General features: G+C 45.1%; 2 protein-coding genes across 2 annotated transcripts; one reads left to right on the forward strand and one right to left on the reverse strand.

The window, feature by feature from the left end:
* Positions 1 to 4,577: 4,577 nt before the first annotated feature.
* On the reverse strand, positions 4,578 to 7,005 carry LOC109779594 (protein FAR1-RELATED SEQUENCE 5-like). The gene is made up of 3 exons (XM_020338235.1): positions 6,978 to 7,005; positions 6,596 to 6,715; positions 4,578 to 6,043 (listed from the first exon to the last, which is right to left on the reverse strand). The coding sequence occupies exons 1-3, from the start codon at positions 7,003 to 7,005 to the stop codon at positions 4,578 to 4,580; spliced, it is 1,614 nt and encodes a 537-aa protein (XP_020193824.1).
* Positions 7,006 to 8,612: 1,607 nt separating this feature from the next.
* LOC109779598 (uncharacterized) lies at positions 8,613 to 23,700 on the forward strand. The gene is made up of 5 exons (XM_020338238.4): positions 8,613 to 9,008; positions 22,009 to 22,262; positions 22,366 to 22,577; positions 22,665 to 22,926; positions 23,095 to 23,700. The coding sequence occupies exons 1-5, from the start codon at positions 8,918 to 8,920 to the stop codon at positions 23,389 to 23,391; spliced, it is 1,116 nt and encodes a 371-aa protein (XP_020193827.1). The 5' UTR covers positions 8,613 to 8,917; the 3' UTR covers positions 23,392 to 23,700.
* The last annotated feature ends 14 nt before the right edge of the window (positions 23,701 to 23,714 follow it).

Consider the following 23,714-nt stretch of genomic DNA (forward strand, 5'->3'; position numbering starts at 1 on the left):
TGGCGCAGCCAATGGTCGAGGGCAGGAAGGCTGTGAAGTTCGCAGAGCCGATTGTGCAAGGTACATTTCTTCTGCGTTTATCATTTTCTTGTATACATCTTTTTAGTCTGACTTTTGTCCCAAGAATTTTTTTTGGGTTCTCACTTGTGATGGCAAATGTTATCTAATGGATATGGCAACTGGATTTGTTGCACATTGTCACCTACATTTTTGTTGCCATGTTGCATTTTCCATTCGGCAAGTACATGGCAACTGTAGTTGGTACAACATGGCAACTGTAGTTGTTGTCACATGGCAACTACAATGCACTACACATGCCAACTGGAGTTGCCTCCACATGGCAACTCCCTACGTTTTCTACCTACATTTCATATTCTGCACCCTTTCTTTCACACTAAACTTGTTTTGTTTTCCAAGTATCCTAACCCACTTTTTTGATCCTTGTAGCCACCCCTGAGGAGATTACGCCGTCACTTGATGAAGCTTACCGCAGGATTGAGGAGACAGCATTGCAGAGGAGGTCCTCACGAGGTCAGGGGCAATCAAGTTCTAACGTGCCTGCTGAGACGGTATCTGAGGATACCATTAGAAGTGCCACCCCTAGTTCTGTGAGGCAGCATAGGGTAGTTCACGCACCATCCGCGGATGATTACGAGCCAGAAGTCAAGGCCACAAAGGATCAGAACCAGCTGTACGATATTGTCAAGTGCTTTGGAAATGTGAGGTCCAACAGCAAGCACATGAAGGAACTGAAAGCGTAATGACCACACCACATAACCTCTCATTTGCGTTGCTCTTTTTACTATTCCTCCATTTGCTATTTCTAGATATGCTCCGTTCACATTTTATTTCTTTCTTTTTTACTTAGTATACATGATTCTTTCATGTTATATCATTTTCATACAGCTCATGTTTGGACAGAACCAAGATCATACAATGCGATGCGACGTACGTTGACCTGGGTGATCTTGCCGAGTCTGTGAGGCCACTCGGTAAAATGTCGAAGAATGTAGTTGCATGTGGGATTGACTTCATCAACAGGCATATGGATATGTCTCCCGACAAAACAATCATGCAGTACAGTGTGACCTGCAAAATATGGGATGGTGACTTCCACCACAAAATCCCGAGGAAGCATTTTCCTGCGCATGGTGATTTCAAGCTCACAATGAAGAAATGTGTGAGTACTCCTTCCTATTTTGCACATTTTCCTCCCATGGTATGTTTTTGCAAGTAGCTATGCTTCACATGTGGGCTACACCCTGTTTTGTGACAGCTGTTTCATGTGGCAACAGCTGCCATGTAAAATGACTTTCGATTTGCTTCTTACTATAACCTATGTGGCTCAAACTAAAATACAGGGAAACTTTGTTCATACATGGATGGCAACTTCTTTTAATTACCCACTATAACTAAACATTTCTATGTGGGTTTACTTTTTGGACCCTTGCTGCTTTATGTCACTCATGTGCCTCTTAGTGCAACCGGTGATATCTTTTACACGTCATTTTCCCAATTACATCATTTCTGTTCTCCATGTGAACTCTGCTCCTTCTTTCCTTCATTTTACTTGCAGGTCTTGTTCCCCATGTTCCAGGAGCTTGCACCACACGACCCACATGACAAGTGTGGTCACCACTACGCGATCTGCCTTGACCTGAAGAACCAACGTATTGAGGTGCTTGATTCAATGCGTTCAGAAGCTGATGCAGACCTTACTACGCGTGTTGAATACTTCATCAACAACCTCAAAGAGACATGGAACCGTCACTACAAAAACTCAAAGGTCCAGATCAGACATTTTCCAATTGAGTATGTGGCGACTATGAAGCAAGGAAACCGGTATTTTCCCATCTTTTCTTCATGTGTCCTATACACCAATGCTAACCCTGTTGTCACCTTTGAATTGAAGTTTATGATTTTTCTCTCTGTTCTTGTGAGTTCACCTGATTCTTTTCTTGTTTTAGGCACGACTGCGGCTTTCACATGTTGGAATACCTTGCAAAGTGGGAAGGTCGACGGGTTCCTGTCGTCACAGCTGCAATGGTCGTCGAGCTCCGCAAAATTTACACATGTAACTTGTTGATGAATGAAGATTTCAACACGCGGTCCAACGCACGTGAGTTCATAGAGGAAGTTGTCAAGAAAGCCACCAAGAAGTACAAGTGATCACGTCGTGCTCCATACCGAACGCCTACCTTACATTCTGTTGCCGAGGAATGTAAGGTATTACCTTTGTTCTTTTCAAAACTATGTCCGTGTACTATGTTATGGCTGCATCTCCGCGTAGCCTAGTATGTAGTGGTGTTTGTGTGAGCGACATTTGAACATTTTCTGTAATATATGTGTGGATGTGAACCTAATTAGGTGTGACAGCAGATACGTTTATGTTTTTCAGTATTATTATGCGTTCATCGTTGGTAGTACCAGTTTGGTGTTTCGAATGCGTCTACGATGTTTGAAAACATGGCAAATGTAGTTCATCAGACACAGTTAGTGAAAATTATCGTCCTTTTTCATTTGTCTGTTTGGTTCTTTTTTTTCATTGCTAACTGTACTGGCTAGCATGGTAGTTTGATCACGCGGCCGTAACCTGTGCGGTTGCTCCACGTGACCGTTTCAACTTGTTTCCCATAGTTTGCACACAATACAATATGTGTGACTAAAATGCGCTGATTGAACACGGAAATCTACGCGATGCACACTCAGTAGAACTAACATGGCATTTTCAGTACAACTAACATGGCAGATTCAATACAAATAACATGGCAGATTCAATACAAATAACAGGGCAGATTCAGTATAAATAACATGGCAAATTCAGTAGAAATGGCATGGCAGATTCAGTAGAAACGGCATGGAAGATTCAGTTGAAGTAACATGGCAAATTTAGTACCATACACATGGCAACTGTAGTTATTCATCCATGGCAATTTCCTTCAAATTCTGATGCCCATCAAGAGTCATTCTCCCATTTTTAAAAATTTAGAACATCTAGATTACAAAAAAAGGTCACCAAGGACCAAGTCACGGTGCTCCAATGTTGCTTACGGATTGCCTGTCCCTTTCTTAGTTTTCTTGTGTTTTGCTTGAATCTCCAATCCCGATTTGTATCTTATCTCTTTTGGACGCCCCTTTGTGATGGAACGGGGCGGGTTCCTGACCTGGGTTTGTGTGCTTGCTGTTCCAGATCCTACCTCCGAGTTTTCAGATGATGGCCCCGTGGACGAAGGCACACTTGATGTGCGGGGGAACCTGTGTAAGGCTTCCTCAGCTTTCCTCTTCTTGATCTCATCAAGCTCTCTTTTCAGAGCCTTCCTGTGTTTTTCTACGACCCTCGTTGTCTCATCACTCTTGCATGCTTCATCAATTAGTTCAGCATAGTTCTTTGTCAACACAACGTGCCTCATGGCTTTCATGGTTGACTCTGGTCTCTTGTCATGCACAGCCAAAACTGCATTTGATGTTTGCGGCGCCAATGCGTCGTCAGCGTCCCAAGTCCATCACCGCCGTATGAAATGGCGGGGCATTCGTGTCACCGCGTTCATGTCCATTACTTTTAGTATGTGTCAGCACACAATCCCGTCCCGTTTGAATTTGCAGCATTGGCAGTAGTATTCGCCTTCGCTTATCGAGGCCTTCACAAAGTAGTTCCTTCCCTTGTCCGGGTCTTCAGGTTCTGAATCCGACATGCCCAAGATAGAACACACCTTGAACGTATGTTTGTCCACCTGGAAAGCCGTGTACATGCTGGCACGCTTTATTTCTTCCTGGAATCTGCAAGTTTTGTGTGGTTTTGTTAAACTCTTGTGTGATGTTTTTTGTAGCACCTTATGTTGTTGTGGCCAATGGAAGTACAGTTCGTTTAAACATGGCAACTACAGTTCATTAAACATGGCAACTGCAGTTGAGTAAACATGGCAACTTCAGTTCATTAAACATGGCAACTGCAGTTCATTAAACATGGCAACTGTAATTCATTAAACATGGCAATTTGCATAACATCTTTAATTGGAATTTGCATTTCCATACCATCATGGCCAATGGAAGTACAGTTCATTAAACATGGCAACTACAGTTCATCAAACATGGCAACTGCAGTTGAGTAAATATGGCAACTGCAGTTGAGTAAACATGGCAACTGTACTTCATTAAACATGGCAAACTGTAGTTCATTAAACATGGCAACTACATATCATGGTTACTCTGTACTCAATGGCTACTTTTCAACAAATCATCATTTTCAAATAAGCTTTTCAACTGCATTGCATTCTACATGGCACCTACTACCTTCATGCTTGTGCAAATAAGATTGTAACACAACTGACTTACTTGTTAAAAATCTTGTTGGTGTATATCTTGCTCATCTGCCTCTCCATCGGTAAATACGTTAGCAATTTTGGCTGCTTGAGCGCGGTGTTTGCTTCTTGCTGTAGCTCAGATCCCAGTATTTTTTGTTGCAAAGCGGTGTATTGCTTGGCAAACTGTAGCAATGAGTTGTCAGGGCTCACGTACCGCTTCAAAATAGCATTGAACCCCTCGCTGCGCTGCGTAGTCTGCAGAAACGGGAAGAAGCACTACATGAAGTAGGTCGGCACCCAATACATTCGCTTCTCCCACAGGCTAGCAAGCGTCTCGTTGTCTTGGACTTGATATGTTTCAATCATAGCCATCCAGCTCCTTTCAAACTCCTCCACCGTCAAGCTGTGGTCCACACACAACTCGAATGCCTTGTGCAGCTCTGGACAGTCAGCAAAGAACGGTCCTAGCGTCTCCTCGGCCTTCTTTATAATGTGCCACCTGCAGTGCCTGTGCACTGTCAACGGAAAGACCTCCTCTATTCCTACACGCATGCTAAAATCATGGTCTGTTATTATGTTCATCGGAGCAAGTCCACCCATGCACTCCAAGAAGGTCTTGAACATCCAAGTGTACCCATCCGTGTCTTCGTTCCGAACGAGCCCACATCCGAACTGCAATGACTGATTGTGGTTATTTAATCCTATGAATGGAGCGCATGGCATCTTGTACATATTAGTGAGATATGTCGCGTCGAATGAAATGCAATCTCGGAAATGTTTGTAGGCTCTTCTTGCAGCACCATCCACCCAATACATGTTCCTGACACGGTCCTCATCGTCCAATCTTATCATGTAGAAGAAATCTGGATCTCCCTTCGCTTTCTCATCGAAGTAGGCTATCGTGGCTTCTATGTCAGCCAACTTGCTCTCTCTACGGTACTTTGCCTTTAGGTTTGTGACGTCTGCTGGTATGTAAGGCATGCTACTCAGAGTCCCATTTTTGCTGTGGATGAGGGATAGTATCTGGACCATTCTTGATGGACTGACGTTACAATCATGTAGCAGCTTTATGAATTTCTTCTCGAGGGGGGTGAATCCTCTGTGGGCGGTCAGAAATTTTACCAGGTCAAACTTCTTTATGAGTTCGTGGTTGTGCTCGTCAAAATATTCAGTGACCACCCACCGTGCTCCATCTACGTTCAGCTTACACCGGACAGGACATTCCGTCTTGACAATGATACCTCTCTTTCGTTCCGGAACGACAGGCGCAACACCTTTACCCTTCTTGTTCTTTCGTGCCTTGTAGCACATCATCTCACCTCTGCTGTACTCATTAGTTTTATTTATTTTCCTATGGTATTCGGTGTTAACCGTAAACCCATGGAACTTTGCATATGTCTGGTAGAACTCCTTTGCGTCTTCGAATGAATCAAATCTCTGCCCAACGTACGGTGGCTGAGGTACCATGATTTCTGATTGCCCACCATCTTCATCCCCTTGTGCTTCGTCATCAGTTTCATCATTCACTTCAGTATCGGCGGCTGTTTCATCTGCTTGAGTGTTGCTTGTGCTGGTGTTCAAAGGTGTGCTTGTCGGCATTGCTGGAACGATTGCCATTTCCGACATTGACTCGGCATTGTTTGTGGCATGATTGTTGGCTGGCTGGTGGAACGCGTCTTTCGTGCGCTCAGAGCTCCCCGCAGTAGATGTCCCCGTGCCGCTGTTGATTGTAGTTGAAGGTCCTGCAATTAAAAAACAGGTACGAGCGTAAGATTTTGCTTGAATGGCATGTTTATTGTAACGGAGTACAGCAACTGCATGTGATTTGGCATGACATCATTCACACATTAAGCCGTGAGTCTGCATATGGCCATGCATGGCAACTATAGTTCTCCAGTCATGGCAGCTACAGTCCAACAAACATGGCAACTACTGTTGCCAATGCATGGCAACCACCTTCTTTCAGTACCAAAACTTGGATTCTATAGCCATGGCAGCTACAGTCCAACATACATGGCAACCACTGCTGCCAATACATGGCAACCAGTTTATTCTAGCATCGAAACTTGTATTCTAGGCTTGAGCTCACTAGGCAAATGCGATCAATCATGAATGTTGCACACACTCTTATAGCAATTGGCAAATCCCGAAGACAATATATGACTCTTTGCACACGACCACTTGGTAGCATTTTTTGTTTGTTTTTTCCACCACCACCGTTACAAATCTACTTTTCCTCACATGCTATTCCCACAAAAGCAAACGCAGTACTGCTTTCTGGTTCACATTTTTACCTTGTTGTGCCGCATGTGCCGATGTTGTGTGGTCTGTCATCCCAATTTGATGTGCTCTATCTGCAATAACGTTGTCCTGCAACTGTGAAGCTTGCCATGAGACGTTTCCACCGTAACAACCTGTGATCATGGTAGCAGTTGGTCATTGCATGGCAACTGTAGTTTGTTCAGCATGGCACATGTAGTGGTCCAACCATGCCACACATGTTTGTTCACACTTGTCATCCACGGTTGTTTAGATAGTGCAATCACATTTGATTATACATGGCAACTGCAGTTGTCCAGGCATGGCAACTGCAGCTGTCCAGGCATGGCAACTGCAGGTGTTAGATATGTTCCTTTCTCCTAACTCACTGTCCACAACTTCACTTCATACACTCACCTGTGTACGACGTTGATGGCAGATACATGGTTGCTGCCTGATGCCACGTGATGCATGAAGGTCCTACATTTTTTCCGACGTAACTCGTGAGTCTTTTGCCATCCTTGCAAGTTTAATTTCATGTCCACAACACTAAGTTTCTTTTTCGTATGCGTTACCTTGATTTGCCACATTAGTTAGCTGAAGTTGGTTGCCCGTACATTTGTCAGCGTTAGCGCCCTGTGACTGAACTTGCCATGCTGCCCCCCTGATTGTGGTTTGGTCATAAGAACCTGCTAAAAATTAGATTGTAGGACATAAGTAGATGACATCTTCATCGTCACGAACATGGCAACTGTTTCTTTTTTGTTTATCATGCATCGTACCGATGCCCACGTAGTGCTCTAGTAGTGGCAGCAAGGGCCCTGCAGAAATGAGTTGATTGTACTCTGCTGCATCCCAAGGTGGCGTTTCCGGCCTTTGAGAAAGCCAAGGATCATTGCCATCTTCGTGATTCATTCTTCTACTTTTTTTTCTGCCACTGTGTTTTCAGTCACTGCATGAACAAGAACGCATCAACAATCCGCAAAAAGGCATTCTTGCTGTTTGCACGTAGAAGATAACACGGCAATCTTATCACATTTCTTGCGTAAGCAACCAACACATCATGGCAAGTAGGACATGCACATTCATTCTCTTTTTTCTGAATTCTGGATGCCAGCTATCACTTTGAAGCGATGGCAACAGACAATAAAATAGGATGGCAAGCAACAAGATAACACGGTGGCAACTAAGGACAACGATAGATGGCAACTGTTGTTACATACAAGTGGCAATTATTTTTCCTCTCTTCCTTTGCCAAATTTCTCATTTCCCTCCCTATTTCTAGTGACTCCTACGCATCCTTCCTTACCAACTACTCGCACATACCCAACCCAGAAGCTTAGCTTAACTCTAGCACAGTACATGGCAAATCTGGTGTATGTTGGTGGGCAAACGTGAATACACACAAATCTGTAGGGTGTTTGCACTGATAGCGTGGATCCAGTCGCCATATATTGTGGGCAAATTTGCAATTTCAAATTTCTGCGCAGAAGAAGGACGAGAAACAGAAGGAAATCGGAGATCCACCTGTTTTTTAGCTCATAGGGGATCGAGAGGTGGGAGACGATGGCGGCAGGTCGGACTGGGGATCGAAAGAAGGCCGGGACGGCTGGAGTGCTGGGTCGTGCGGGCAGCGCGGTCGTTTGGCCCGGACGTGTGGGCAGTTTTGCCACACACCGGACGTGCGGGCTGTGGCTGCGCGCACCCGGACGCGGTCGTGCGGGCGGGTTTTTCTTCATGCCACACAAGGCGTGCGGCACAACCACCCGATACACCACACGTATGGCAGTTATCGGCGTCCTAAAAATAAGGATGGGTGTTTAAGCGGAGATACCCTAAGTTGTGTGTTCATATGTGTGAATTATATACTTGAGCGGTTGCATCTCTGAAAAAGAAAACTGCGAAGCTATTGTCAATAGCAGCGGCAGCAAGTCCGGACGTGTCGGCCGGGCACGGCTGGCCGTTGAACTCGCGGGCGCGGCTGATGCTAATCCCGTGAACCGGTCCTGTCCAAGTAGTACTTCAACATGCACGTCGCACTTTTCACCGTTCCACGGCGTCGACCCGTAGGAGCCTGGCTGCGAATTGGTCCATCGAGCGGTCTCCGCATACCCTGAGCGAATCACCACCGTCAAAAAGAAGAAAACACTGGGCAAAGACAGCGGCTCGTGTGACTTGCGCGCCAACGGGACAGCAGCCATGCGCCCATGCCGGCGGCTAAGGTTCGACTTCGACCCAGCTCTATATAATAGCACGCACGCCGCTCTCGTGCATCAGCTGCACACATCCGATCCACCGCCCAGCCGTCGTCGTCCTAGTTGCTTCGCTCTGCTGTACTTGGTGCGCCTGATCTGGCCATGGCAGGGCCGGGCGAGAAGCCGTCGTCCACCTCCGCCAACGGCAACGGCACGAAAGCCCCGCCGCCTCCGGCCGCTCCCGGCGGCTCCGGTATGTACCACCGCCTCCTCTCTTCTCTCGCTCGCTTCTGGATCGTGAGTTCGTGACGGTCTCGCGCGTGCGTGGTGATCGTCTTCCTTCCCAGAAGAAATTTGACGCCTGAGTACCACGGTCCCGATGCCATCTCTGATTCTTTGGCTTATTTCTTGTCCACGTTGTCCTTGTTTCTTGTCCACGTTGCACTTCGCTGCAAGAAGAAGAGGCTCTTGCCGCACCGCGTGGTTCTTTGCATTTTTCCTGCCGTTGGCGCCTCGAGATCGACCCTGCGACAGACAGGGATACATCGGGATATTGCTAACGGGGGTCCGCCGGTCGAGGCGATATGCCCCTTTCCTTTTCAGACGGTAGCCAAGTTGTCCTTTTGTTGACTTGGGGCGGCGATCTCGATGCTTTGCTACTTCCAAATTTTGCGGGAGTGATTTGCGTCAGCCACGAAATATACTGTCGGAGTTCGTTTGTCTTCTAGCTTCGCAAGGCACGCAGCCACACGAATGTTTTCTTTCTTTTTAATAACACGGTAACATAACATACACGTACATACATTCACATCTATGAAAAGAGTATCCTTATGATTTAGGAACCCCAACATCTATTGGTTGTTGAAAGGTTGCCGGGGCATCACCTTGAATTCAAAAAGCCAGTCCTTCATGCTGTTTTGTAGATATTTTCTTCCTTCCATTCTTATTTGATAATAACCTGCCCTCAAATCTATCTTAGTTCACACCTCATCCAAAAGTGCCGGTGCTCAAATGATTAGGTTTATTGTGGTGAAATCAGCCCATTCATGTTTAAATTCTAAACTGAACATGGTGATAGTATCCTTCTGAATTTATTTCAGCTTTTTTGACGATGTTCATTCAGTCGGAGAAGCTAGGCTCAATTCAAGTTTTCTTTTTATGACTGCATCGAGCACCATACAACAAAACTATTTTAGCACCCTTTTGCGGGTAACAAGTATTGGTCATCTTCGTCCGGTGGACGGCAGCCATGGCAATTAGTGAGGACGTTCTAGGACAGTTGACCTTTATTAATTAGTACACCTATAAGGACGTTCTAGGACAGTTGACCTTTATTAATTGGTAAAGAAAACCCCAGCTTGTACTTTGAGTGCTATAGTGAACAATGCTAGCATGTAATTTTGTGATAATATATTTTTCCCAGCATATGCATATTCTTTTATAAATTGTTCAAGATGTTGCTTTCTCTAGCCGGATATACATAGGGCCTACTCCATCGATAAGATCAATAAACATAAGATGTATGTGATAGATTCTGTGGATCAGTTAGGCTAGGATTCCGGCAACAGTGGTGGTAGGTATTACCTTCTTCTTGTGGCTCGAGGAGCTCCCGGTGCCGGCCATGGTGACGGTGGCCGGTGATGGCAGAGTAGCGGTGGCGGTGCTTCCCGTCAGCACTGCACTAACCCTAGATCGGTAGGGGATGTAGGTGGGGTGTACGGCGTCGCGACGAACCTCGTGATGCGAGTCGCCGGCCCCCACCTCTTTATATAGTGCAGGTGACAGGGGCCCGTCAACCATAGTCGGTTGAGCGCCCCCGATCAGAGCGCAGATCTAAGGGCCCGGTGGGCCGTTGGGCCCACACGGTGGAGATCATCCTAACATTCTCCCCCTTGATCTCAACTTTTACTTTTGACCTTATACTTTTACTTTACTCGTTTCATAACAGATCAATACATAGAACATGTTTCATCGTCACAGCTCAATTGCCGATAGAATCAGACAGCCACAACGTACCTCTCTGTTTTGAAACAAATTCTTTAACCTTGGGCCCTTTTATTGTCCGGAAATCTTAGACTATACCATAAAACCCATGTCGACTGTGTGTTCTCCGAACACACTGGGCGGTAAGCCTTTAATAAGCAGATCTGCACACACTTGTCTGTTGCTTTTATGCTTCAAGCATTTCTACATAATTCCGGACTTTCTCCTTTACAACGCATAACTCTGTGTCAGTGTGTTTGGCATCAACACTTCACTCGTTGTCATAGGAGCGAACAATTTAAAATGGTTATCGCTGTTGTCAACCATTATTAACTCCGGGTACAGGTCTCCTTAACCATTTTGCCTGTTCCTCAGCCTCATATCAAGCTATAAAATATCTTTGCATCACATTGATGATAATTGTTTCATTCTTTGGAGCTTTTCCACACAAAAACCTCCAAGTATGAAAGTTAGCGACAATTGTGGATTTCGCTATACATTTCACAAGCCCTGTCTTTGTACTCACAATCTTTTGAGAGCACTTATTTCTTTCAGCACGAGGCCGATATCTTTGACTCCATTCCAGTGATCTATATATGGACTGGATATTGCCAAAACAACCCGGATACGTGAATTGTGTCAGGGTAATATAGTGAGCTTCCAACAGCTGAAGCATATGGTACCATATCCGTTTTCAATCTTTTCTCATCAACTTTTGGAACACCATAGTTTCCAGTTCCATTACCCTTGACTATAAGAACAGGCGTAGGTTTTCTCGCATGCATACTTTAGAGACCTTTGTTAGCATGTCCATGCGACATTCCTAATACCCCATTTTATTCTTTTCTTGGTGAATCTCGATATTTATAACGAGAGACACTCCGAGAAATGCAATTTCGAACTTTGAGGACAAGAACTTCTTTTCTCCTCCTGAAGTAGATTGACATCACCACTAGCAAGTAGGACGTCATCCACATGCACAAGATTGGGAAATGAATTTCCCATTCTCTAACTTTGCATGAATACAATTGTCCTTCCATTTTCTTTAACCCAAAATATCATCTGATTCTTTAAACTTTAAATGCAACTGTCTAGAGACTTGCTCTAGTCCATAAAAAACTTCTTGAAGCAGTATCCCTTGTGTTCTTTACATTCATCTGATGTAACTCAGATCATGATGTCGGTCATGATGTGCCACTAACACTCATTGTAATTTGTTCATTCTCTTTGCACAAAATCTTTCGATTCAAGTCGCGCTTTACACCTTTACATATTTCCTTTGGAGTCACATTGACCTTGTAGACCTTTTACAGCCTACTATTTATGCTCCATTGGAAATTACTTATGAGTCCCAAACATTGTCGGGATTCACCAATTTTATTTCATCTCACATAGTCTCTTATCATTTAGACAAACAGACACTTCTCTAAGCTCGATTGAGCGCTTTAAATGAGGTGGGATCAACCTCGATTTGAATTTCACTAACATAGACTTTATAGTAATCAGAAGTATCTGATTTTCTCATTCCTTGAGACCATCTGTGTCTCAGGTACTGGAACTTCTTTCATATGGGGCTGTTGTTACTCTGTCATTGCCAAGAGGCAATTAATTCTATAGTCTTTTATTTCCAAGACGCAATAGGTTTTACAGGGACCTGTGTCACAAGATCCATGTGTACTCATTCATCCTTTATAGAGCTAACATCAGGTGCTGTATAGGTCATACAACATGCTCCCCCAGATTACTCCATCTTCACTAAAAATGGCGTATCTTTAAACTTTATAATTTGGGTTTATTTTGTTAAAACTTTCTTCTTTATGGCACTTTAAGCACCGTCTTAGTATTCCTTAGTCTGCTTTCGGAACTGTAAAAGATCCAGGAATACAACTATTTCTTTTCTTTAGGGTATTATTATGACCGTCGTACTCCCCCAGACGATCACATTCTTCATTAATGGATCACTTTAGATGCATAATGTGCATCACATTATCGAAAGTATAGAGGAGTTTCATCATTCTTAATTTATCTCATATTTCTTTCTCCCCCTCGAAATGTGGCAAGAACTTTTCTGCCACAATTTCAAAAATCATTCATAACTTTTGTGAATTGAGGAAACTTCAATTATCTATTTCATTCATCTGATTACTTGAAGTTATCTGTTAACTGATATGGGAGTACTTTTTCCTCATTCCATTTCAGAAACTCAACAGAGTTCTTTATTATTAGTACTTTTGCAAGTCACACTTGCATATCAATCTTATCTTTAGGTTCGTCTCTCACTTTTATTCTCTTTGGATTTATTGAGTGGTTAATGACCATTGCACATAAGGTGTACGGTCAATACTAGGAAAGCATAATAGCTACTCCATACTTTTCTCCTAGAGTAGGACACATTAAACGCACATGAGTCATCATATCTTTCTCCTGTCATATAGGATAAGTCCTTTGCATAAATTTCTCCCGCCATACAGGATTCTGACATAATACTATGTCAACTTTACCCAGTTACGCAGGTATTTTTTCCAGACTTTTCCCGCCGTGCGGTTTTTATCATAACCATCTTTTTCCCGCTATGTGGGTAATTCCCTGTAAGGGACATAAATGCCAGAATTGGCTCGTTTGAATGCATATTCAATCATCAAATTCAGAAATAAATTCGAATGCTCTTTGACACACGTGCTTGATCCGACGTTGGTCAAATTAAACATGCATGTTGCTTGTTTCATTTCAAATCATGTTGACTGAAAACTCTTCTTCATAGAGAGTACATGAAAGACATTCGTCAACCAAGACTCTTAATGATCTTTCTCTTTTCTTTTGAAGCCATTCTTTAGAGAGAACATACTCCCTCACGTTATGACCTTTCTTGGTCATCTTTCGGGTCACAAGTACCCAGCCATTTCCTTTCGCGAATGAAAACATGGAAAACTTTTAGTCTGAGAAAACTTAGCCAATAATCAACAATAATGAGCATAAAAAATAACCCCATGTTGGTCTGGTTAAAAAAAATATGCACATCAAAGTTTGAAAAGCTTTCTTTTATATTCTAAATCACCGTTGGGCAGAATTAGAATAAAATATCATCCTTCTACATTAATTCCATATCACCGTTGGGCGGAAATGGAAATAATGCATATAACTCATAAATAATGTGATGATAAAATTTCTATTAAGCGACTTTACTAAGAAAATAATCATCATTATCAACTTTATTGCAGCGGAAAACTTTTAATATGCATTTCTCAATCTTTATCAAATGCTCTGAAAATTGGTCACTTTGATACAAAAATTATCAGAGATTTGAACTTTTAACTATAAGACTCATTGAATTATAATATTGTCATCATCAACGTTGGTCAGAAAATAACAATACCATAATTAAACTTTAATCAAATATTTTTCTACTGTCATAGCAGAAGCTATCTGAATCTGATTTCTCCCACAAGTGAAAAAAACTTCTCTTAAAAAACTGTTCATCCAATTAAATTTTCCCATTGGTTCCAATTTAATTGGAGGATAATACTTTTTCTTTCTTTGTAAAAGAGTACTATTAATTATTTACGCAGCGGAAAAACATGAATAAAAAATTCATGAACTTTTTACTATTAAAAGAAACTTTTTTTGACTAAATAAAAATTCATAAACTTTATTATTTTCTTTATAAATTCATGAACATATCGTTTTTTGAAAAATTTCTATTTCATTTTCAGAAACTTTTTCTGTTTACTTTTCTATTTTTCTAAACAAAATTTTGTTGGAAAAAATCGCATAGAAAAAACTATTTGAAATTTGCCACAAATCTTGACAAATAACAAAGAAATGCAGCTAGTCCGGCGCGCTGCTACGGCCTCGGCCCAGCACCCCGCGCGAGTGAGCCCGCGGGGGCTGGCCTGGTCCAGCTCCACTTTAGGCTCAAAAAGCCCGGGGCGAGGCTAGGGTTTCGATCTCAGTCGTTCAATTGCATCAAACGATCCAGTGAACTTTTCGCTCGAACCAAAACGAGGAGAGCCCCCTCGATCCGAAAACCTAGCCCCCATTCTCTCGATGCTTCTTTCCCTCTTCGTCTCTGTAGTCACCCGCGACGGCGACGACCCGACCGCCGGCGACGGCGCTGAGGGCCACCGCGCCGCGCCCGGTTGCCGGAGACGGCCACCGCGCCGCGCCTCTTTTCTTCCCCTTTCCTCTGTGCATCTCGCCCGCAGCGGCCACTGCATGCCGCCGGCGTTGCTCAGCCCGTCCGCCGGCGACGGGGTCGAAAACCTCCGCGTGGCGCAAGGCTCTGCTTCCTCCCCCCTTTTCTTTCCATCTTTCAAGCCCCCATCCACCACCGCGTTGTATGAGAGAGAGAGAGCCACGGGCAGAGCTGCTGTTTGCTCCCCCTCGCGCCGGCGGCTGACGCGCGATACTGCGGCGCCCTCCCTGTCCCCTTTGCCGGCGTGCGCGAGCACCTCCGGGGTGAACGTGCCGCCGTCAAATGGCACGGTGGTGGTGCCCTTTGCCCCTTTCGGGGTGGTTCTTCGTCCGGCGCCTCGGCTTGCCGATGCGCGGCCGGATCGAGAGGAACGGCGCGGCCATGACGGCGGCGCTACTTTAGGGATTTCTTTTCCCTCTTTTCTCTGTTAGTAGTTAGGGTTCTTGAGGATGGGGGGTCTTTCTATCTCTGGCTTTCTTTGTACCGAAGATCCAATAACCAATCTCTGGCTGATACCATTGATAGATTCTGTGGATCGGTTAGGCTAGGATTCCGGCAACAGTGGTGGTAGGTATTACCTTCTTCTTGTGGCTCGAGGAGCTCTCGGTGCCGGCCATGGTGACGGTGGCCGGTGATGGCAGAGTAGCGGTGGCGGTGCTTTCCGTCAGCACTGCACTAACCCTAGATCGGTAGGGGATGTAGGTGGGGTGTACGGCGTCGCGACGAACCTCGTGATGCGAGCCGCCGGGCCCCACCTCTTTATATAGTGCAGGTGACAGGGGCCCGTCAACCATAGTCGGTTGAGCGCCCCCGATCAGGGCGCAGATCTAAGGGCCCGGTGGGCCGTTGGGCCCACACGGTGGAGATCATCCTAACAGTATGATATAAAGATTATACTATTGATAACTCCTTTTTTATTTTTATTTTTTAAAACTTCTTTTAAATAAACACAACTGTGTACCTTTTTAACACACATGTCATGTATTATTGGTCTGAGTGATGATCAAAATAAAGTTCAAAATATGTATTAGACTCTAGTATATATCAGGCTGGGGGGAGTATTTGTTGTGGAATGATGTTCAATGTGATTGGTTTTAGTTGTAATCGTTAATTGTTATTTGTTGTGAAAACGTTATAACTCTTGGGTCCTGAGAAAACAAAAACATTTCAAAATTAAGGTACGAGCAATGACATCAGCGTAATAAATGGTGCCTTTAAAACTTTAAAATGTTTTAATCCTTAGATCGCATATTTGATTTACTATCCGTCTTCACGGTCAGCTTTGTCGTGAAGAGCGTTTTGATAATTGAAACTATATACCATATATGTATGTTCGATGAAGAAAAACCATCTTGAAAGTTGTCACCTAGTGATTAAGGAATTAGCCATTCTATTGGCACGAATACAATGGCAAACTCATTTACTAGAGAGAATGTTAGAATAATCCGAGGCACTCCGTCGATCTATCGAGGACCAAGCAATCACACGAGGCACGACACCGAGATTTGTTAACGAGGTTCACCGATATGGCTACATTTCCGGGGCATGACTACGGGCGCTCCTCCCCATGACACCGTCACAATACCGCACCCTGGCCGCCCGGGCGCCCGCACACGCCGCCGGCTCCCCCGCGTGCCCGTGCTATTATGTTGGCATAGGTTACATTGTGCGTCTATCCCCACTATATATGAGAGGCCTAGGATACAAGTGTCCTACTTGGACACGACTCCATATCCTGTCTACACACCGTACGACTCCAAGTCCAACTGTAACCTAACTTGTACAATAATATTCGACACAACTCTAACAAACTCCACCTTGGCGAATATTCTCCACCACCTTGAATTCGTCCGTGCGTCGAACCTCCATGTACATTGGACTTGAGATACGCCATGAGCACCGCTGTTACTCCCAGACTCCATATGACTCCACCTGCAACTGTAGTCCCTTCTCGTCTTCTTCACAGTCAACACTCGAGCAAAATTAAGTTTCTCATTACTCTACTTTGTGCTCCCAACTTCCGGAGTTTCCGTTCAATGTCATCACACACGATAATTTATCTGCGTGAAAATGAACAACTCACATATTGGATGTCACATACAAGAGTTACCTGAACTCAACATCACCGCTCTTTCTTGACCGTCTGTCTGAAACTTGAAGGAATTTCACCGTCGCCCTGTGTCACCCTGAGTCAAATTCACAGTTGTCTCATCTTTTTTCGGGGTAGTCTTTGACATGCCCATAGCTATAGCACTCCGCCTACTTCTGTACTTATCATCCGCACTTTGCCATGTGCACTGAACACCACAGAATATACGGTCATGTACTCTCCCAGCTTTTGACAATTTCAAACTTTCCTCCACTTTCTCAGATTCTCCATGGTCAACTCCTGTCCATCAACCGGCACCGATAGACCCAGTCACCAACTTGAATCCGGTACTCGTCAACACTGCTTCAGCACCCCTTGCACACTTTGTCTAACAACATATCTGACCACCGGTGCCCTGGCCTGTCGCTGTGTCTCATGCTTACCGCGTCGAGCCTCTGCTGTCCTGGTCGAGTCTCCCAGGTAGCTTGCCCACACTGCCTCAACCCCCACTGCAGAGAATCACCGATCATCACCGACCGATGCCAAGTATCACGTCTTCATCAGACCATTGGGCTCCAGTCCGATCCACGTGTCTCTCGCTATCCTGCTGAAATAGGCTTCGACTCTCTGAATTCTTACGCCGTAGCCCCTCCATCAGCACAGAGTGTAGTCCTCCATCAGACTCCAACTCCACCTTCAACATGACTCCATGGTGGTTGTACGTGCCACCCTCCCGCGCCCTGTCGACTCCAAGCTCTCATGTGCACCGTCTTGAATCAACCCCGCGCCATAGTCTGTCGAAGCCGCACAAGCCCTCAGGCCTGCACCACGTGTTTCCACGCCCCAGAAGCCAGCCACCATCAGCATCACGCTCCTATGTCGTCGTCGCTGAAATCACCGCCGTCTTTTGCTTTGACCAACATCCTCGTCGATCCGTCAGACTGTCCAGTCCGACCCAGCCGAAATTAACCGACTGCAACCATGTTTCACCCTGCATCGGTCTGCCCGCACATCTCTGTGTCTTGCTTGATGCCCTGTGTATGCATGATTCTGCCACGACGCGCTCCAGACTCCTCTGAGCCTTATACGCACGTCGCCATCCTCGCCCCGCGGACCACAGACTTTCACGCTACCATCCCTATACACAAACCATGTACAAAGAAATAAACCAAACTCCACCATATAAGCCTTTCCATGTGCACTTAGCTTTTGGAGATCAACCTTCAAACTTCACCACGTGCTCACATAGGCTGTAGGTCCATTGGTCTTTCCTATCTCCCGATGGTCAGCAACAATCTGTTACGTAGCTCTTTTTTTCCTTAACAAATCCAACGTGCATGCACAGGACCGCACGGCTCTTTGCCTCTGCCCAGCTTTCTAGGCAACCAACGCACCGAGCCTGGGCCGTAGCCAGCCAGCCGCTCAGCCACGTGCCCGGCGCCTAGCGGGCCTACCGTTTGGGCCACCCTGCACGCCAGCACTCGTGCGCCTAGCGTTCCCGTGCCACTTTCGCCGAGGATTCGTGCTGCTACACGTTGCCACGCCGGCTGTTTCCGATTGCTTCAATTCCGTCGAGAAACACCGCTCTCGATTGCATCCATTGATTTTGTCGATCACACAGCGATCCTCCAACGAATCGGCAGCGACTCGTCTTGACTGTCATGCTGTCTACTTGACCAATCTGCTTTCGAATACCGAGCGATCAATTCCGCTGCTTTCGTTGTTCACACAACTCGCAGCACGATCACCTTCGACCTTCCTCGAGATCAACTTCCACGGCCTCTTCGAACCTTACTCATGATACCACTTGTTATAATAATCCAAGGCACTCCGTCGATTTACCGAGGACCAAGCAATCATACGAGGCACGACACCGAGATTTGTTAACGAAGTTCACCGATATGGCTACATCCCCGGGGCATGACTACGGGTGCTCCTCCCTATGACACCATCACAATACCGCACCCTGGCCGCCCGGGCGCCGGCACACGCCGCCGGCTCCCCCGCGTGCCCGTGCTATTATGTTGGCATAGGTTACATCATGCGTCTACCCCCGCTATATATGAGAGGCATAGGATACAAGTGTCCTACTTAGACACGACTCCATATCCTGTCTACACACCGTACGACTCCAAATCCAACTGTAACCTAATTTGTACAATAATATTCGACACAACTTTAACAGAGAAAAATGTCAATATATATCAAGTACTCCCTCCGTCTCATAATATAAGAGCGGTTTTGATACTACACTAGTATAAAAAACGCTCTTATATTATGGGACGGAGGGAGTAGTTTCTAAGTCAACGGCAAAAACAACTGTTAAGCAATCAGACCGTTTAGTGTGTAGAACATTCTTTTATCTTGTTTTTTATCCTAAAGTTTCAGATTTCTTGTCGCTGGCGACCGAAAGACTGACGATTTAGTGTTAATTTGCCGATTTGAAAAAAGTTCGCAATGGCAAATTCATTTACTAGAAGGTACTCCCTCCGTTTCAAAATAGATGACTCAACTTTGTACTAACTTTAGTATAAAATTGGGGAGCAACTAGTTAACGAGCGCTCCTTCGGGAGCCTCGCAACGATCAGCGCCACTTTGCGCGCTCTCAGCCATTCGCTACGTGTCGCGCTCTGGACGCTCCCTCCAGATTTTGTTTTTTTTTATTTTTCCGCACGCGTTTTCGGCTTTTTAAACGGTTTTTTCCGGGTTTTTTCAACGTTTTGGTTTTCCCCGGTCTTCCTTAGCGTTTCGACCAAAAAAAATTAAAAAAAATTTGCGCGAAAAAACGCGTTTACTTTTTTTTTCTTTCGTGAAAAGTCACGTTTTTTTTCGCGAGAGGCACGGTTGTGCTTTAGCGAGAGTTACGGCTGTGCCTTTCAGAAACGAAAAAACCGCGTTTTCTGTTTTTTTCTTTCGCGAGAGTCACGGTTTTACTTCCGCGAGAGGTACGGTTGTGCTTTCGTGAGTGTCACGGCCGTGCCTCTCGGAAAGGGAAAAACAAAACGCGTTTTCTGTTTTTTTTCTTTCGCGAGAGTCACGGTTTTGCTTCCGCGAGAGGCACGGTTGTGCTTTTGCGAGAGTCACGGCCGTGCCTCTCGGAAAGGGAAAAAATACGCGTTTTCTGTTTTTTTTCTTTCGCGAGAGTCACGGTTTTGCTTTTGCCAGAGGCACGGTTGTGCTTTCGCGAGAGTCACGGGCGTGCCTCTTTCGGAAAGGGAAAAAACGTGTTTCCTGTTTTTTTCTTTTCACGAGAGTCACGGTTTTGCTTTCACGAGAGGCACGGTTGTGATTTCGCGAGAGGCACGGACGTGCCTCTTTCGGAATGAAAAAAACCGTGCTCCCGGTTTGTTTTTTTTGTCCGGTTTTTTTCGTTCGGTTTTTCTCGTGAAAAAAAAGTCCGTCAAAACCAATCAACATGGGATCTAGTTTTGAAGATCTCGACGCGAGGAATCCAATGGTGAAAACGGTTTGAGATTTGGACGCACGGTTTAAGAGATAAAACGTTTTGAATAAACGAAACTACGAAAAAAGGGAAAACTCCCAGGTTGCGACAAGTGGCGCGCTGCATGTGCGCCACTTGTCGTGACCTGGGAAGATGAAGTGTTCTTTGCAACGAGTACTCCTTAATTAGTGATTTCGATAAAATTAAGTCATCTATTTTAGAACGGAGCTAGTATCAACCGATCCACTAATTATCTGGGCCGGCCCATAGTGTGCAAGCGAGGACTTTAAAAGGCTATTTGGTGGAGGCCTTCCAAGATTGTAGTGATTCTATGAGAACACCGGGTCTTAGACCTCTCATGATGGGTATTATCATAAGTTATTTTTTGAGAAGGACAAAGGTCATATATTAAATAGCACAAACCCACAAAAACATCCTTATAGAAATTGAAAAATACATCTAAATTTTTGGGGATGTCGAGGTCTTCTTCCTCTTGCATCCATAGGCGGCAAACCATGAGCAAAGCTTGTGACGCCTCTGGGGCTCTCTCTTAGCGAAGCAATATTGTTTAAGCACTGGAGCTTGCAGAAGCAGCGGTCGGAAAGTCGCCGATGTAGATCAGAAGATGGTTGTGGTCGCGATCTGCGTAGCAAATATCATATGCATATAATGCTAGTGTATGATAACTTCATGGTGCAAAGTATCATAGACTGGCATTTTAGATGACATAATTGATTACTTTGTTGACTCATACTAACACCTCATTATTATGATATGGTATAATAATATGATACTAGTACCTTCTCTTTCTTAACTTAGTGTTACGATCATGCCGACTCTATAGCGAAGTCCTATAAGGCATCGCCGCCTGAAGTCCTTCCGGGGTAGCCAAATTTTTTCTCTCTATTTCCTTTTGTGTTTTCTTTGTTTCTTTTATTCCTTTTGCGTTTGTGATGTTCTTTTTCTGTTTTCACCTATTTAATAGGAAAAATCTAAATAAGTTTTTAAAATTATATGAACATATATTAGAACACACATGAATTTTTTTTCAAATGTATAATATATATGACTTTTCTCATATGTAGTGAATTGTTTTTAAATATGAGATGAGCATTTTTCGAATGTACGAACATTATTTTAACGCTCATGAACATTTTTTGTTTTCATGTTCATATGTATATTTTGCCTATATTTTAGAATTTTACTAAATAAAATATTATATATATATATATATATATATATATATAAATATAATTTTGAAAACAAAAAAATACGGTCGTCGTACAGGAGATCCGACTCTACACGGCTCACTTAATGTTCATTTCTCACATTCAACCCTTTTTTCTATTAAAAAAAGAAAAATCAACTTGCCTTACTATAATCGCTACATATCATTCTTTCTGTGGGTTTTTTCTGTATATTGTACACATGATTATCACAATTCCGTATATTGAACCAGATGCGTGTCTATTTCGTCGCGTGTTTGTGGCATTCTACATCTGAAATGATTTCTAGAGCCTGACAAAAATGATATTTATCTCTCGCAGGTATAGCCAAAAGGCTTCCCCGCCTTGCATTCGTGTTCCTGCTTGCGGTTCTGTACCGTCAGCTTCAGGCTCCGCCTCCAAAGATCTGCGGATCCCCAGACGGCCCTCCGATCACCGGGACAAGGATCAGGCTCAGTGACGGCAGGCACTTGGCCTACCATGAGTCGGGTGTCCCGAAAGAACAAGCCAACCATAAGATCATCTTCGTCCATGGATTCGACTCATGCAGATACGATGCCCTCCGAGTATCACCCGTACGTCACAATCATCAGCTGAACTGAACCTGAATGCGCTCTTATTTACTACACAAGGAACAATTAGTCATAGGGAAGTGTTGCTGGAAACTGTGGCATGCAGGAGCTGACACAGGAGCTCGGGATCTACATTTTGTCCTTCGATCGACCTGGATACGGCGAGAGTGACCCTCATCCGGCAAGGACCGAGAAGAGCATCGCCCTCGACATTGCAGAGCTAGCTGACAGCCTGCATCTCGGGTCCAGGTTCTACCTCGTCGGGTTCTCCATGGGCGGCGAGATCATGTGGAGCTGCCTCAAGCACATCCCCCACCGGTATCACCCGCCATACTTCTTCTCTACTTGACACCACTGCACAGTGACTAATTTGCAAGCTTAGTGACAACTACATTTTTCTGACAGGCTTGCTGGGGTGTCTATCCTCGGCCCCGTGGGCAACTACTGGTGGTCAGGCTTCCCGTCCAACGTGTCGTGGGACGCGTGGTACCAGCAGACCCCTCAGGACCAATGGGCCGTCCGCGTCGCGCACCACGCGCCCTGGCTGGCCTACTGGTGGAACACCCAGAAGCTCTTCCCGGCCTCGAGCGTCATCTCCTTCAACCCCGCCATCTTCTCCAGAGAAGACATGGCCATGATCCCCAAGTTCGCGTCTCGACCTTGCTCGGTAATACTCCCTCCGTCTCAAAATAAGTGGCTCAACTTTATACTAATTTTGTACTACCGATCAGTGAAGCGACCCCACCGTTTGTATCTGTGAGAATCACAGTGTGTGCGCCTTTTGTTTGTCGCAATGACTCACCCGTTGTTTGCATTGTATTTTGTGTGCCCACAGAGCAAGGCGAGGCAGCAGGGGGAGCACGAGAGCCTGCACCGGGACATGACCGTCGGGTTCGGGAAGTGGGGCTGGAGCCCGCTGGAGATGGAGAACCCGTTCCCGGGCGACGAGGCGGATGTGCACCTGTGGCACGGCGCGGAGGACCTCATCGTGCCCGTTAGCCTGTCGCGGCACATCGCGGAGAGGCTGCCATGGGTGAGATACCACGAGCTGCCCACGGCCGGGCACCTCTTCCCCGTCGCCGACGGCATGGGGGATGTCATCCTCAGGACCATGCTGCTCGGGGAAAACTGAAGTGAGTGCTAGAGGGAGTGGTCAGCGATGTTGTCTGCGTTTTCTTGTCTTCTTTGTACTACTGGTTGTTGGTGTTTTTTCAAGAAGGTGACTCTTTTTCATTGAACAACGAGGCTGCTCCTATGTAGAAAGCTCGTGACAATAACTCCGTGTCTGGTTTTCCCCAAGCAGCATTTTTTTGTTGTTGAGGAAAACAGTAGGTCTCTGCTGCTTATTCCCCTGAGCAGCATTACCCAATCTGAATGGCAAGTTAGCAACAAAATCAGCAATACATGAGTTCAATTTTAATGGTATTTTTAGAATCAGGAATGAGCAAGCTGTAT

Source organism: Aegilops tauschii, chromosome 6 (assembly GCF_002575655.3).
Source record: "Aegilops tauschii subsp. strangulata cultivar AL8/78 chromosome 6, Aet v6.0, whole genome shotgun sequence".
NCBI lineage: Eukaryota > Viridiplantae > Streptophyta > Magnoliopsida > Poales > Poaceae > Aegilops > Aegilops tauschii.

What these genes read in the sequence shown, in the direction of transcription:
- LOC109779598 (XM_020338238.4), top strand. Translation starts at nt 8,918, where the DNA reads ATGGCAGGGCCGGGCGAGAAGCCGTCGTCCACCTCCGCCAACGGCAAC. An exon ending in GGCCGCTCCCGGCGGCTCCG is followed by an intron (nt 9,009 to 22,008) that starts GTATGTACCACC and finishes TATCTCTCGCAG; the next exon opens with GTATAGCCAAAAGGCTTCCC. An exon ending in ATGCCCTCCGAGTATCACCC is followed by an intron (nt 22,263 to 22,365) that starts GTACGTCACAAT and finishes TGTGGCATGCAG; the next exon opens with GAGCTGACACAGGAGCTCGG.
- LOC109779594 (XM_020338235.1), bottom strand. Translation starts at nt 7,005, where the DNA reads ATGTATCTGCCATCAACGTCGTACACAG. An exon ending in GCCATCAACGTCGTACACAG is followed by an intron (nt 6,716 to 6,977) that starts GTGAGTGTATGA and finishes CCATGATCACAG; the next exon opens with GTTGTTACGGTGGAAACGTC. An exon ending in GGCACATGCGGCACAACAAG is followed by an intron (nt 6,044 to 6,595) that starts GTAAAAATGTGA and finishes TTTTAATTGCAG; the next exon opens with GACCTTCAACTACAATCAAC.